A 16162-nucleotide genomic window follows, 5' to 3' on the forward strand; every position below is an offset into this window, starting at 1 on the left:
CAAAGACTTGCTCTGTGGGCTGTCATGCCAAATGAATCACTGGCAGCTATAGATCAGTGTGGAACAGTACTGCAGCATGAGGTTGAGCCTTGGGTGGGAGGAAGGGAGGAGAGCAGCCTCCGTTTATAGTCAAGGTTGGAGAGAACACCATGGGTTTTGCTACATTTGGGGTTCTACATAAACACAAGCTGCCGAGTAGGAGATGGGAATGATCAAAAGTGAGGGAAGGAAGTTTAAAGCTGAAGGCATTGGCTTTTCGAAGGCTTTCGAAAGAAGACAGATTAGCAAAGTGGAGTGGCCTCCACTCATTTGTCCATTCCTTCCAAAAAGTGTTTTTTAATGCCTCAATAGACTCTTAAATGAAAAGACTTTGGGCAACTCCTAACTGCATTGGAAAATATAATGAAAGTAGTAGTTTAGGTCCTAAAAGGAATTCAGCAATCATGCCACGCAACCATTTACCTAATAATGGTTGAATTCTGAATTTTTATCTGATTTGCCGCTGGCTTTGGCGGAGGCTTTCGCCTGCTATTGTTCATACCTCTAACAAAGATTCATCCTGTAATCAAATCCTTCATTAATGTATCATTGGCTGTACGCCTGTTTGATGGCTTCACTGAAGGTTAATGTGTCTTTGATTACTTATATAAATTGAGTGATTTTGGATCGGGAATGTCTAGAGGCGGATATAATCTTTCTTACTGTGAGCAACACCATAAAAGATCTATACTACATCAATAATGTTACTTTTAGCCTGTCCTTTGTTGTCTCTCCTGTGTGCTACGTCTAACACCATATCTGTAGACTGAACTATGCTTGTCTTAAAAAAGAAGTGGACCAGATGAGCATGTAACTTAGAAAAAAATCAAAGCTGCAATTTTTTTTGCGGTAGTGTGGTGGGACGAGTTGGACAAAAATGCATGCAGTGATTCTGAGGCACATCCTGTTTGTGTGAGATCGTATCAGTTCAGTACAGGTGATACTTTGCCTGGAGATGAACCTTCTGCAGTCTTTAAAACTTGTTCTTGTCTTGTTGCAGGGACATCAAACCAGACAACATTCTCCTGGATGTAAATGGGCACATCCGACTAGCAGACTTTGGCTCCTGTCTCAAACTCATGGAAGATGGAACAGTAAGTTATGAGGTTATCACTTATAAAGCATTTGTACTCACTTAAATTGCAGACGTGAGCACTGAACTATTTTCCAATGTTTTTTTTTAATCCAAGTTGGTTTGCATGTTTGGATGCAGAGTAAAGATTGTACCATAGCCATGGCAAATTCTTAACCCTAACTTCTGTAGAGCTTCTCCCCTCCTCTGGATCTTAAATTCCCCACCACCCCCCACTTCATCATTCCCATGACATTCCATTTCCTACACCAGCTGTTTTGGAGACCTCACTCTATGCTGAGAGGCCCCAGCTCTCTGAGCTGTCAAATTCAGTGTGCAGCCAAGCAAAAGTAGAACCATTACAACTTATGTCATTTTGATTAAGTAATATAACTTTTTTATTATCCAGTTTGATTTATACCAGTAACAAAAATACCTCACCAAAACATACAGGAATGAAACCTTTCATAAAGCATGATTCAAAAAGTCAGCCAGCTGGGTATTGTCGGAGTTCAATACCTCCTATGCTCAATATCTGCCTGGCCATGGTTTTACACTAGTGCTGCATGTTATGGTGCTCTCTGTTTTTGTGTTAATTTTGAGCTTCTAGTATCCTTACTTAAATAAATGCTACATCTAATTGTATGTGTAAATAAGTGCATATTTTTTATAATAGTTCTTAAACTATAACCTTTATGACAATAATGGGGCTACTTTTGGTAGATGAGCTAGATGAGCTAAATAGCTTCCCCTTTCTGTACATATCTTTGTGATATACTCATGACAAGTTCCTTTTTCATTCCAGCGAACGATTTCTCTACTCAGCAAGGATCAGGTAACACAGGCAGGCAGCACGTGTGTGTCTCACGCTCAAGCCCTCAACTCTGCACACTGTGGATCACGCTGCGCTTTATCAGCACCACAACTCAGACACAGACAGAAATATACCAATACCAATACCACAGTGAACACACTCATGCAAGGCTAAGTACCTCATGTACCCAACCCTTTACCAGGATAAACAACTCACTCACACAACCCTTTAGCAGACAAATGCCTCACTCACACAGCCCTTTACCAGATAAACACCTCACTCACACAGCCCTTTACCAGATAAACACCTCACTCACACAGCCCTTTACCAGGATAAATATCTCACTCATACAGCCCTTCACCAGGATAAGTATCTCACCCACACAACCTTTTACCAGATAAACTCCTCACTCACACAACCCTTTACCAGAATAAATGCCTTATTCACACAGCCCTTTACCAGATAAACACCTCACTCACACAGCCCTTTACCAGGATAAATATCTCACTCACACAGCCCTTTACCAGGATAAACACCTCACTCATACAGCCCTTTACCAGAATAAACACCTCACTCACACAGCCCTTTACCAGGATAAACACCTCACGCACACAGCCCTCTACCAGAATAAACACCTCACTCACGCAGCCCTTTACCAGATAAACACCTCACTCACACAGCCCTTTACCAGAATAAACACCTCACTCACGCAGCCCTTTACCAGATAAACACCTCACTCACACAGCCCTTTACCAGGATAAATATCTCACTCACACAGCCCTTTACCAGATAAACACCTCACTCACACAGCCCTTTACCAGGATAAATATCTCACTCACACAGCCCTTTACCAGAATAAACCCCTCACTCACACAGCCCTTTACCAGGATAAACACCTCACTCACACAGCCCTTTACCAGGATAAACACCTCACTCACACAACCCTTTACCAGAATAAACACCTCACTCACACAGCCCTTTACCAGGATAAACACCTCACTCACACAGCCCTTTACCAGATAAACACCTCACTCACACAGCCCTTTACCAGGATAAATATCTCACTCGTACAGCCCTTTACCAGGATAAATATCTCACTCACACAACCCTTTACCAGGATAAACACCTCACTCACACAACCCTTTACCAGATAAACACCTCACTCACACAACCCTTTACCAGATAAACACCTCACTCACACAACCCTTTACCAGATAAACACCTCACTCACACAGCCTTTTACCAGGATAAATATCTAACTCACACAACCCTTTACCAGATAAACACCTCACTCACACAACCCTTTACCAGGATAAATATCTCACTCACACAGCCCTTTACCAGGATAAACACCTCACTCACATACCGCTTTACCAGGATAAACACCTCACTCACATACCCCTTTACCAGATAAACACCTCACTCACACAACTCTTTACCAGGATAAATATCTCACTCACATAACCCTTTATCAGGATAAACATCTCACTCACATAACCCTTTACCAGGATAAACACCTCACTCACATAACCCTTTACCAGGATAAACACCTCACTCACACAACCTTTTACCAGATAAACACCTCACTCACACAGCCTTTTACCAGGATAAATATCTAACTCACACAACCCGTTACCAGGATAAACAGCTCACTCACACAGCCTTTTACCAGGATAAATATCTAACTCACACAATCCTTTACCAGATAAACACCTCACTCACACAACCCGTTACCAGGATAAACAGCTCACTCACACAACCCTTTACCAGATAAACAGCTCGCTCACCCAACCCTTTACCAGATAAACACCTCACTCACACAACCCTTTACCAGATAAACACCTCACTCACACAGCCTTTTACCAGGATAAATATCTAACTCACACAACCCTTTACCAGGATAAACACCTCACTCACACAACCCTTTACCAGGACAAACACCTCACTCACACAGCCCTTTACCAGGATAAACATCTCACTCACACAGCCCTTTACCAGGATAAACACCTCACTCACACAGCCCTCTACCAGAATAAACACCTCACTCACACAGCCCTTTACCAGGATAAACACCTCACTCACACAGCCCTTTACCAGAATAAACACCTCACTCACACAACCCTTTACCAGGATAAACACCTCACTCACACAGCCCTTTACCAGAATAAACACCTCACTCACACAACCCTTTACCAGGATAAACACCTCACTCACACAACCCTTTACCAGATAAACACCTCACTCACACAACCCTTTACCAGGATAAATATCTCACTCACACAGCCCTTTACCAGGATAAACACCTCACTCACATACCGCTTTACCAGGATAAACACCTCACTCACATACCCCTTTACCAGATAAACACCTCACTCACACAACTCTTTACCAGGATAAATATCTCACTCACATAACCCTTTATCAGGATAAACATCTCACTCACATAACCCTTTACCAGGATAAACATCTCACTCACATAACCCTTTACCAGGATAAACACCTCACTCACACAACCTTTTACCAGATAAACACCTCACTCACACAGCCTTTTACCAGGATAAATATCTAACTCACACAACCCGTTACCAGGATAAACAGCTCACTCACACAGCCTTTTACCAGGATAAATATCTAACTCACACAATCCTTTACCAGATAAACACCTCACTCACACAACCCGTTACCAGGATAAACAGCTCACTCACACAACCCTTTACCAGATAAACAGCTCACTCACCCAACCCTTTACCAGATAAACACCTCACTCACACAACCCTTTACCAGATAAACACCTCACTCACACAGCCTTTTACCAGGATAAATATCTAACTCACACAACCCTTTACCAGGATAAACACCTCACTCACACAACCCTTTACCAGGACAAACACCTCACTCACACAGCCCTTTACCAGGATAAACATCTCACTCACACAGCCCTTTACCAGGATAAACACCTCACTCACACAGCCCTCTACCAGAATAAACACCTCACTCACACAGCCCTTTACCAGGATAAACACCTCACTCACACAGCCCTTTACCAGAATAAACACCTCACTCACACAACCCTTTACCAGGATAAACACCTCACTCACACAGCCCTTTACCAGAATAAACACCTCACTCACACAACCCTTTACCAGGATAAACACCTCACTCACACAGCCCTTTACCAGAATAAACACCTCACTCACACAGCCCTCTACCAGGATGACAGGTTGGATATGCATGTTAGTACCAGTACTACCACTGAGACAGACAGTCAACCAAATTGCACACACAAGCTGTAAAAGCAGCATAGGCCTGACATGAATGCATTATACTTGGCTGGTATTACACTCTACACCCCTAACGTATGCCATTGCATGCAAGCTTACTTCTCCAGCACTGATGTTCATTCAGTCTTGCACATCTTTGTCAGCAGCACTGAACTGACACAGCGGATACACAAGCTGCATTTTATCAGCAACACATGTCTGCTGTACACTATTCATATAATTCATTCTTTAATAAATTTTCAGTGAAGCTTTTCAATAATATATTTTTCATCTAATATTCTACTATTTCATCATAATCTTCATCTCTGTATACTGATACATGTGTGCAGATATAGAGCCTTCCTGCTTACCTCATTGACACAAGTTGGAAAATATATCACAGCTTCTATAGTACATGCAAATATTAATTTTATAGGGATAAGCTCCCACAATCACTGTGTGGCAGTTATGTTTCTGCAGTTTGGCAGTGAAAGAGAAGTTTTATTTTCAAGTATTAAAATTAAGTGTGCTTTAATTCCCATGAGGTATTTTTTGAACCGCAAAGTTGCATGTATTTGCTGGGTTTGAGACACTTCTGCTTACTGTCCGCTGAGTTGTTTCTGCTCGGAGTGCTTGTTGCCACTGGATTTTCCTCTTCCCTCAGTGAATCCTGTACCTAAGTTGAGTGGACTGTGACAAATGGTATGTTGGCATATTTCACTGTGACTTATTGAACTATAGGACTGGCACTTCTCTCCCTAGTTGTAGAGATTTGTATAGCAGGTAGGGTTTTCTATGTGTTATGATATTGGAGGAGATGGTGTACATTGATTCAGTTTTGAATTAGGCTATGTAAGTCACCAAGCTTCCTTCAGTAGTACCTCCCAAGCCCACGATCTCCACCACATAGAAAGTCAAGAGTAGTGGATGCAGAGGAACACCATTGTCTCCAAGTTTCACTCAGAGTCACCTGCCATTTTGACTTGGAAATATATCAACATCCCTCCTTCATCACTAGGTTATAATCCTGGAAGTGTCCACCTAACAGCACTGTGGAAGTATCTTCACCATGCAGACTGCAACGGTTCAATGAGGCAGCTCACCATCATCTTCTCAGACAACTGGGGATGGGCAACAAATGCCAGCAACACCATATTCCAAAGAATAATTTTTTTAAATGTTACATTTTGCTTCTGAAATCAAAGAATCACAGATCTTCTACATACTCTGCAACATAAGTTGTGTGCATATATTGTTACATGTGCTATTTATTAATTTTTTGTAATATGCTAACTCCGATAACTCTGCTGTTTTGAGAAAGACGATTTTGGACAGTTGACACATGTGCCTGGAGAGCTGTTGATGTGGAGCTGAGTGAAGTGTATACATAGCCTGTCAAAACAGATTGTAATTGTTGCTAAATGGAGCAATGGACCTGAAATGAACATTGCAGCAGACCAAGGACGGACATGTGGGCATGAGAGCAGGATGGAGTGTTGAAATGGCAATCGACAGGAAGGTCTGGATCATGCTTGCGGACAGACCGAAGGTGTTCCACAAAGCGGTCACCCAGTCTGTGTTTGGCCTCTCTAATGTAGAGGAGACCGCATTGGGAGCAGCGAATGCAGTAGACCAAATTGAGGGAGGTGCAAGTGAAACGCTGCTTTACTTGAAAGGAGTGTTTGGGCCCTTGGATGGTGAGGAGGGGGAAAATAAAGGGGCAGGTTTTGCACCTTCTGCGATTGCATGGGAAGGGGCTGTGGGAGGGCGTTGAGGGCGGTAGAGGAGTGACCAGGGTGTCCCAGAGGGAACAACCCCATACGGAATGCTGACAGGGTGGGTGAAGGGAAGATGTGTTTGGTGGTGGCAACATACTGGAGTTGGCGGAAATGGCGGAGGATGATCCTTTGAATGCGGAGGCTGGTGGGGTGAAAAGTGAGGACAAGGGGAACACTATCATGATTCTGGGAGGGAGAGGAAGGTGTGAGGGCAGAGGTGCAGTAAATGGGTTGGACACGGTTGAGGGCCCTGTCAACCACCGTGGGTGGAAAATCTCGGTAATGGAAGAAGGAAGACATGTCAGAGGAACTGTTTTGGAAAGTGGCATCATCAGGACATATGTGACGGAGGCGAAAGAACTGAGAGAATGGGATGGAGTCCTTACAGGAAATGGTATGTGAGGAGCTGTAGTCGAGGTAGCTGTGGGAGTCGGTAGGTTTGTAATGAATATTGGTGGACAGTCTATCACCAGAAATTGAGACAGAGAGGTCAAGGAAGGGAAGGAAAGTGTCGGAGCTGGACCTTGTGAAAGTGATGGAGGGGTGGATATTGGAAGCAAAATTGATAAATTTTTTCAGGTCGAGATGAGAGCATGAAGCAATACCGAAACAGTCATCGATGTACCGAAGAAAAAGAGTAGTGGGAGGGGGCCTGAGTAGGATTGGAACAAGGAATGTTCTACATACCCCATAAAGAGGCAGGCATAACTGTGGCACATGTGGGTACCCATAGCCACACCTTTTATTTGGAGGAAGTGAGAGGAGTTTAAGGAGAAATTGTTCAGTGAGACCAGTCATGAAGACCAGCTTGCACACAGCCAGAGTACATCTTTGACATCCCTTGAGCAGCAGACTTGGTTTAATGTCTCATCTCTAACTTTGCAACTCTCCCAAAATATTACACTGAAGTGTAAGCCTAGATTATGAGCTCAAGTTCCAAAGTGGGGCTTGAACCCACAAGCTTCTGACTCAAGATGCAAGAGTTCTTTACGATGTTAAAAGTGGTAAATAGAGTCTGGTTAAACTGGCAAAAAGTCATCGACTCATTTTCCCTCTGTCCAACATACATTGGTTGCTGAAAAAAGAGGCATTCTGTCGTACCTTTTCGTCTTGCACTCATCAGAACAGATGCAAGAATACTAAATCTCAAAGGGTACAATTTTTACTGCATGAGAAGAGGGTGCTGATTGGTTGACAAGTAGACTCTGGTAGAGGCATTGCCACTTTTCAGGACTGAAAGTGGTGACCTTAGGCCCACTCACGATATACACCGAGCAATGGTCTGATTGGGGTAGCCATTAACATGCAGGATAGCTTTGTTTGCCCTACTTCAACATTAAGCTTGCACAGTGAGCAAATAGCTTGGGTCTTATTTACGATATTGCTGATAAGGCTAAGCATGTGGAACGGTAGGAAATGCAATGCGCATATTGACCAGTGAAATAGTGCTTGCAGTAGACAGTGGCAGATAACCCATTGACAGATCTCTCAACCAGCAGATCAAGGAAAGGGAGCTCGTTTGACTGCTCCATTTCAGAGGTGAATTTGAGTGCAGATTGGAGCCCATTAAGGTGCGTGAGGAAATTATTATGTGCAGCTGCAGATTCAAATATGGCAAATGTATCAGCCACATGTCGGCAATATGCAAGGGGGTTGGGGTCATTCCATTAAAGACCTGCTTCTTGTCGAAACTATCTAAGATGTTAGCGAGAACTGGACCTATAGGGGATCCCATGGCAACACCATCTATTTGGGCATACATGGTGTCGTTAAAACCAAATTCAACTGCACGAGTTGCTGAGTGCATAAGTTCAATTCCAGCACGTCTAGATCACCATGATATAGTGATGTGGGGCAAGTGGCTGTGGCCACGATTTTCCGCTCGGTGATTTGGGGGCGGGGCCTGCTCGCCGAGGGGAAAATGACGCGGGATGACATCAGGAGAAACCCCTGACATCATCCGGGTCCATTTAAATCTTCAGGAAGGCGGACGGACAACGAAATCATCTGTCCACCCGCTGACCTGTCAATGGCGTATTAAGACCTTTGGCAGGCTAATTAACCTTGTCAAAGACCCTGCCCATCCAAGCTTAAGGCTGGCGGGCAGGCCAGGGGACCCAGCGGGCTCCAGGTTACTCATGAAACTTCATCCACTGGCAGGATGAAGTTTCATATCCGTTTTTTAAACATTTAATTAACTTTGTTTCTTATTAACATGTCCGATCTCGTGTGACATTGTCACATGAGGGGGACATGTTAATAATTTTAATATTTCTCTATTTTTTGACTTTTCTTACCTGTCAGTAAACTCCCTGAGACAGCACTTTGCCTCAGGGAGCAGCGCACTTTGACAGATGGGGAATCCCTCCACCCCCTGCACAGGAAGCGCATAGCGCTCCCCATCAGGAAGGCTGCTGGGCGGGCCTTAATTGGCCTGCTCACTCAAAATGGCAGCCGGCCCCGTTTCAACGGCGGAGTTTGGCTGCCCACCCACCGCTGAGCCAGTGGGGCCCGTCCGCCATCCTAGGGCAAAATTCTGCCCTGTGACTTAGTGAATAAGTGAGCAATGTCGAACGAGCTCATGGACACGGCGCCATTGGTCTGAATCTTTATTCGTTGATCTTATGAGTTCACCAACTCACACAGATGAGTTCAGTTTTAACAACACCGTGTATGCCCAAATAGATGGTGTTACCATGGGATCCCCTCCAGGACCAACACTCGCAAATACCTTTTGTCAGTTTCCACGAGAAACATGTCTTCGATGGAATGACCCCTAATCACCTACCCCTTACGTATTTTCAATATGTGGTTGATACATTTGCTATATTTGAATCTGCAGCTGCATGTAAGAATTTCCTTACACACCTTAATGGGCTCAAAATTCACGTCTGAAATCGAGCAGTCAAATGAGCTCCCTTCCCTCAACATGCTAGTTGAGAAACTTGCCGAAGGGTTCTTTACTACTGACTGCCACAAGCACAATTTCACTGGTCAATATATGCATTGGGATTACTGCAGTTCCACGCGCTATAGGATTAGCCTTATTAGCAACCTTGTAAATAGGGCCCTGAGCCATTTGCTCACCATGCAAGCTTAATGAAAGCTGTCCTGCAGAATAATGGCTATCCTGATTGGATCATTGCTCGCTGTATATCACGCAAACTCATGAATGGGCCTGAGGCCACCACTTTAAGTCCTGAAAAATACCCAGTCCACCTCGGATTACCTTGGAAGGGTAAGGTGTCTCAGAAATTTGAGAAACAGGTGAAGCTAGCAGTAGCAACATGAGAGTGGTATTCTACACTCACAGGATGATGCTGTAAAGTCACAAAGATGTTCTGCCTATCACACAAATGAAGAATGTGGTACATAAACCTGGGATGTTACTGGTACGATGAAAACAGAAAATGCTGGGGACACTTAGTTGTTCCTGCAGCACCCGTGGACAGAGAAACAAAGTCAGCGTTGCAGGTCAATGAAGCTTCATCAAACTGACCCATCAGAAGTTGCTCATGCATTTACAGCACAAAATCAGTAGGGCTTTGGGGAGGCTTACAATCCATGTCTTCTCCAGTACAGTAGGGAAAATTTATTATGAAGGCATTTTTTTAAAAATTGAGCAAGCACATGGGGTTGGGAGGGGAGGGTTAACACCACCTGGCTTTATTACAATTCCAAGAAATCTAACATTTATTTTTCTAACGCAGGTCCAGTCTTCTGTTGCAGTGGGGACCCCTGACTACATTTCCCCTGAAATCCTGCAGGCCATGGAAGACGGCAAAGGAAAGTACGGGCCGGAATGCGACTGGTGGTCACTTGGTGTTTGCATGTACGAAATGCTTTTCGGGGAGACTCCATTTTACGCGGAATCTTTGGTAGAAACCTATGGGAAAATTATGAACCACAAAGTGAGTGTTTTTCTAAGCTCTCTCCATTCTAACCTGTTGCTTTTGATGTTCCTCCTGTCAGATGTCAGTATGACTGTGGTCAGGTTTAGTTCCAACCAAGTTAATTACAGAATCACAGAATTGTTACAGTGCAGGAGGAGGCCATTTGGCCCATTCTGTCTGCACTGGCTCTCCGAAGGAGCATCAAGACTCCAAGCCATTCACCTACCTTTTCCCTTGAACATTGTTTGTTTCTATTTAAATAATCGTCTAATGCCCTTTGAATGCCTCGATTGAACCTGCCTCCATCACACTTCCAGGCAGTGCATTCCAGACCCGAACCACTCACTGTATGAAAAAGATTTTTCTTATGTAGCGTTTGCTTTTTTGCAAATCACTTTAAATCTGTACCGTTTCGTTCATGATCCTTATACAAGTGGGAACAGTTTCTTCCTATCTGGTCCTTCAGTGGACTTCAATGTCCATCACCAAGAGTGGCTCAATAGCACCATTGCTGATCAAGCTGGCTGAGTCCTAAATGACATAGCTGCTAGACTGGCTCTGCGGAAGGTGATGAGGGAACCAACAAGAGGGAGAAACACACTTGACCTCACCCTCACCAACTGCCTCCCACAGATGCATCTGTCCATGACAGTATCAGTAGGAGTGACCATTGCACAGTCATTGTAGACAAAGTCCTGCCTTCACATTGAGGATACCCCCCCACATCGTGTTGTGTGGCACTACAACAGTGCTAAGTGGCATAGATTTCAAACAGATCCAGCAGCTCAAGACTGGGCATCCATGGGCCATCAGCAGTAGCAGAACTATACTCGAACAGGATCTGTAACCTCATGGCCTGGCATATCTCCCACTCTACCATTACCATCAAGTCAGAGGATCAACCCTGATTCAATTAAGTGTGCAGGAGGGCATGCCAGGAGCAGCACCAGACATACCTGAAAATGAGGTGACAACCTGGTGAAGCTATAACACAGGACTACTTGCATACCAAACATCATAAGCAGTAAGTGATAGAGCTAAGCGATCCCAAAACCAAAGGATCCAATCTCAGTTCTGCAGTTCTGCCACATCCAGTCGTGAATGGTAGTGGACAATTAAACAACTCAATGGAGGAGAAGGCTCCACAAGTATCCCCATCCTCAATGATGGAGGAGCCCAGCACAGCAGTGCGACAGATAACGCTGAAGCATTTGCAACAATCTTCAGCCAAAAGTGCTGAGTGCATGATCCATCTTGGCCACCTCTAAAGGTCCACAGATTCATAGCTGCCAGTCTTCAGCCAATTCGCTTCACTCCACGTGATATCAAAAAATCACAAAGTCTCACAGTGCAGAAGAGGCCCTTTGGCCCATCGAGTCTGCACCGACACATGAGAAACACCTGACCTACCTACCTAATCCCATTTACTAGCACTTGGCCCATAGCCTTGAATGTTATGACGAGCCAAGTGCTCATCCAGGTACTTTTTAAAGGATGTGAGGCAACCCGCCTCCACCACCCTCCCAGGCAGCTCATTCCAGACCTTCACCACCCTCTGGGTAAAAAAAGTTTTCCTCACATCCCCCCTAAACCTCCAGCCCCTCACCTTGAACTTATGCCTCCTTGTGACTGACCCTTCAACTAAGGGGAACAGCTGCTCCCCATCCACCCTGTCCATGCCTCTCATAATCTTGTACACCTCGATCAGGTCGCCCTTCAGTCTTCTCTGCTCTAACGAAAGCAACCCAAGTCAATCCAATCCCTCTTCATAACTTAAATGTTTCATCCTGGGCAACATCCTGGTGAATCTCCTCTGCACCCCCTCCAGTGCAATCACATCCTTCCTATAATTTAGCGACCAGAACTGCACACAGTACTCCAGCTGTGGCCTCACCAAGGTTCTATACAACTCCAATATGACCTCCCTACTTTTGTAATCTAAGCCTCGGTTGATAAAGGCAAGTGTCCCATATGCCTTTTTCACCACCCCACTAACATGCCCCTCCGCCTTCAGAGATCTATGGACACACACGCCAAGGTCCCTTTGTTCCTCAGAACTTCCTAGTGTCATGCCATTCATTGAATACTTCCTTGTCAAATTACTCCTTCCAAAGTGTATCACCTCATATTTTTCAGGGTTAAATTCCATCTGCCAATTATCTGCCCATTTGACCATCCTGTCTATATCTTCCTGTAGCCCAAGACACTCAACCTCACTGTTAACCACCCAGCCAATCTTTGTGTCATCCACAAACTTACTAATCCTACCCCCCACATAGTCATCTATGTCGTTTATATAGATAATGAATAATAGGGGACCCATCTCAGATCCCTGTGGTACGCCACTGGACACTTGTTTCCAGTCACTAAAGCATCCTCTGTCATCACCCTCTGTCTCTTACAACTAAGCCAATTTTGAATCCACCTTATCAAATTACCCTGTACCCCATGTGCATTTGCCTTCTTTATAAGTCTCCCATGTGGGACCTTGTCAAAGGCTTTGTTGAAATCCATATAAACTACATCAACTGCACTACCTTCATTTACACACCTGGTCACCTCCTCAAAAAATTCAATCAAATGGCTGAAGGCATTGGATAGTGCAAGGGCTATGGGCCCTGACAGTATTCCAACAATAGTACTGAAGACTTGTGCTCCAGAACTTGCCACGCTCCTAGCCAAGCTGTTCCAGTACGGCTGCAACACTGGCATCTACCCGGCTATGTGGAAAATTGCCCAGGTACGTCCTGCACAAAAATAGGAGGACAAATCCAAACCGGCCAATTACGGTCCCATCAGTCTACTCTCGATCATCAGTAAAGTAATGGAAGGAGTCATCAACAGTACTGTCAAGCGGCACTTGCTTAGCAATAACCTGCTCGCTAGCGCTCAGTTTGGGTTCCACCAGGGCCACTCAGCTCCTGACCTCATTACAGCCTTGGTTCAAACATGGGCAGAAGAGCTGAACTCCAGAGGTCAGGTGAGAGTGACTGCCCTTGACATCAAGGCCACATTTGACCAAGTGTGCCATCAAGGAGCCCTAGAAAAACTGGAGTCAAGGGGAATCGGGAGAAAACTCTCCGCTGGTTGGAATCATTCCGAGCACAAAGGAAGATGGTTGTGGTTGCTGGGGTCAGTCATCTCAGCTCCAGGACATCACTGCAGGAGTTCCTCAGGGTAGTGTCCTAGGCCCAACCATCTTCAGCTGCTTCATCAATGACCTTCCTTCCATCACAAGGTCAAAAGTGGGGATGTTCACGGATGATTGCACGATGTTCAGCACCATTCGCCACTCCTTAGATACTGAAGCAGTCCATGTCCAAATGCAGCAAGACCTGGATCATATCCAGGCTTGGGCTGACAAGTGACAGGTAACTACACAAGTGTCAGGCAATGACCATCTCCAACAAGAGAGAATCCTACAATCGCCCCTTGACTTGCAATCTCTCCAGTGCATTCACATCCTCCCTAAAGTGTGGTGCCCAGAACTGTATGCAATACTCCATCTGAGGTCTTACTCGTGTTCTATACAAGTTTAGCATAACCTCCTTGCACTTGTACTGTATGTCCTTATTAATAAAGCTGGGATACTGTAAGCTTTATTAACTGCTCTCTCCACCTGTCCTGCCACCTTTAATGACTTATGCACATGTACACCCAGGTTCTTTTTTGATCCTGCACACCCTTTAGAGTTGTACCTTTTGTATTGTATTGCCTCTCCATGTTCTTCCTATCGAAATGAATCACCTCACACTTCTCTGCATTGAACTTAATCTGCCACCTACCTGCCCACTCCACCAACTTGTCTATGTCCTCTTGAAGTTATACACAGTTTGCAAGGCTTCCAAGTTTTGTATCATCCGCAAATTTTGAAGTTGTACCCTGCACACCAAGATCTAGACCATTAATATATATCAGGAAAAGCAAGTGTCCCCATACCGACTTCTGGGGAACCCTGCGCACCAAGATCTAGACCATTAATATATATCAGGAAAAGCAAGTGTCCCCATACCGACTCCTGGGGAACTCCACTACAAACCTTCCTCCAGCCTGAAAAATATCCATTAACCATTACTCAGTGTTTCCTATAACTCAGCCAATTTTGTGTCGATGTTGCTCCTGTCCCTTTTATTCCATGAGTTATAACTTTTCTCTCAAGCCTGTTGTGTGGCACTGTATCGAATGCCTTTTGGAATTTCATGTGCACCACATCAACAGCATTACCCTCATTGACCTTTTCAGTTACCTCTTCAAGAAGCTTCAGAGAGTTAGTGAACATGATTTCCCCTTTAGAAATCCATGCTGGATCTTCCTTAACAACCCACATTTTTCCATTTGACTATTAATTCTGTCCCAAATAATGCATTCTGGAAGCTTTCCCACCACAAAGTTAAACTGACTGGTCTGTAATTGCTGGGCTTACCCTTACAACCTTTCTTGAACAAGATCTTAGCAACTTAAGATATGCTGCTTTATGAGGAAGGAAAGACTCTGCTAAATGGTGTGCATCCATCTCTTGAAAAGCTGTTACTTCACGAGGATGGGAAGGTTGTCATGTAAAATGGTGTGTTGATGTCTGCTGTTTTGAGGCTCGTTATTCCTAATGTGCATGGTTAGGCCAGTGACAGGAAAGGCTAGTGAAAAGAATCCTGGGTTTGTGTATTTAGCAGATCAGTTCACAAGTTGGAGACAGCATAGAAATTGGTATGTTTTGGGAGAGTGGCAGCTTTACAACAGGAGATAGAAAGTGTAATTAAGCCTGATTGTAAGACTCATTGTATAAAAGCTATAAACTTACTCACCACTGTGCCTAGCATGGAACTGTTGAGATGTTTGTGGATTGTTTTAACTTAATTCCCTGTGGTCTGCTGCAGCTTCCTTTTTCCCTTCCTGACACCACTATTTATGTACCTACACCAGATGTACTGCAGTGGTTTGAGAAGGCTGCTCACCACCACCTTCTTAAGGGCAATTACGAATGGGCAATGAATGCTGGCCTAGCCAGCAACACCCACATCCCACGAAAGAATTTTTTGAAACTGCTAGGAAAGTAGTGGTAAGGACGTCAATAATATAGTGGAATCAGCCAATTAGAAAGAATTTATAAATACTGTTTAGGTTAGACGAAGTTAGAAGAGATGGAGCTGTTGGTTATTAGTAAATTGGACTACAAGAATAACCAAAACTTTATATAGCACTTTTAATGTAATGAAATGTCCCGAGATGCTTCATAGGACCAATATTACACAAGGTATGACACTGAGCCACATAAGGGGATATTAGGGCAAATGACAAAAAGCTTGGTC

General features: G+C 44.3%; 1 protein-coding gene across 1 annotated transcript in view; it reads left to right on the forward strand.

Moving 5' to 3' along the window:
• LOC121277667 (serine/threonine-protein kinase MRCK alpha-like) overlaps nt 1-16162 on the forward strand; it is a 715733-nt gene that overhangs the window by 400250 nt on the left and 299321 nt on the right. Inside the window, exons 6-7 of the mRNA XM_041187269.1 lie at nt 1040-1133; nt 10674-10874. Of these exons, the coding sequence (XP_041043203.1) occupies nt 1040-1133; nt 10674-10874 (295 nt within the window). The remainder of the gene's footprint in view (nt 1-1039; nt 1134-10673; nt 10875-16162) is intronic.

Source organism: Carcharodon carcharias, chromosome 5 (assembly GCF_017639515.1).
Source record: "Carcharodon carcharias isolate sCarCar2 chromosome 5, sCarCar2.pri, whole genome shotgun sequence".
In the NCBI taxonomy this organism is placed as follows: domain Eukaryota; kingdom Metazoa; phylum Chordata; class Chondrichthyes; order Lamniformes; family Lamnidae; genus Carcharodon; species Carcharodon carcharias.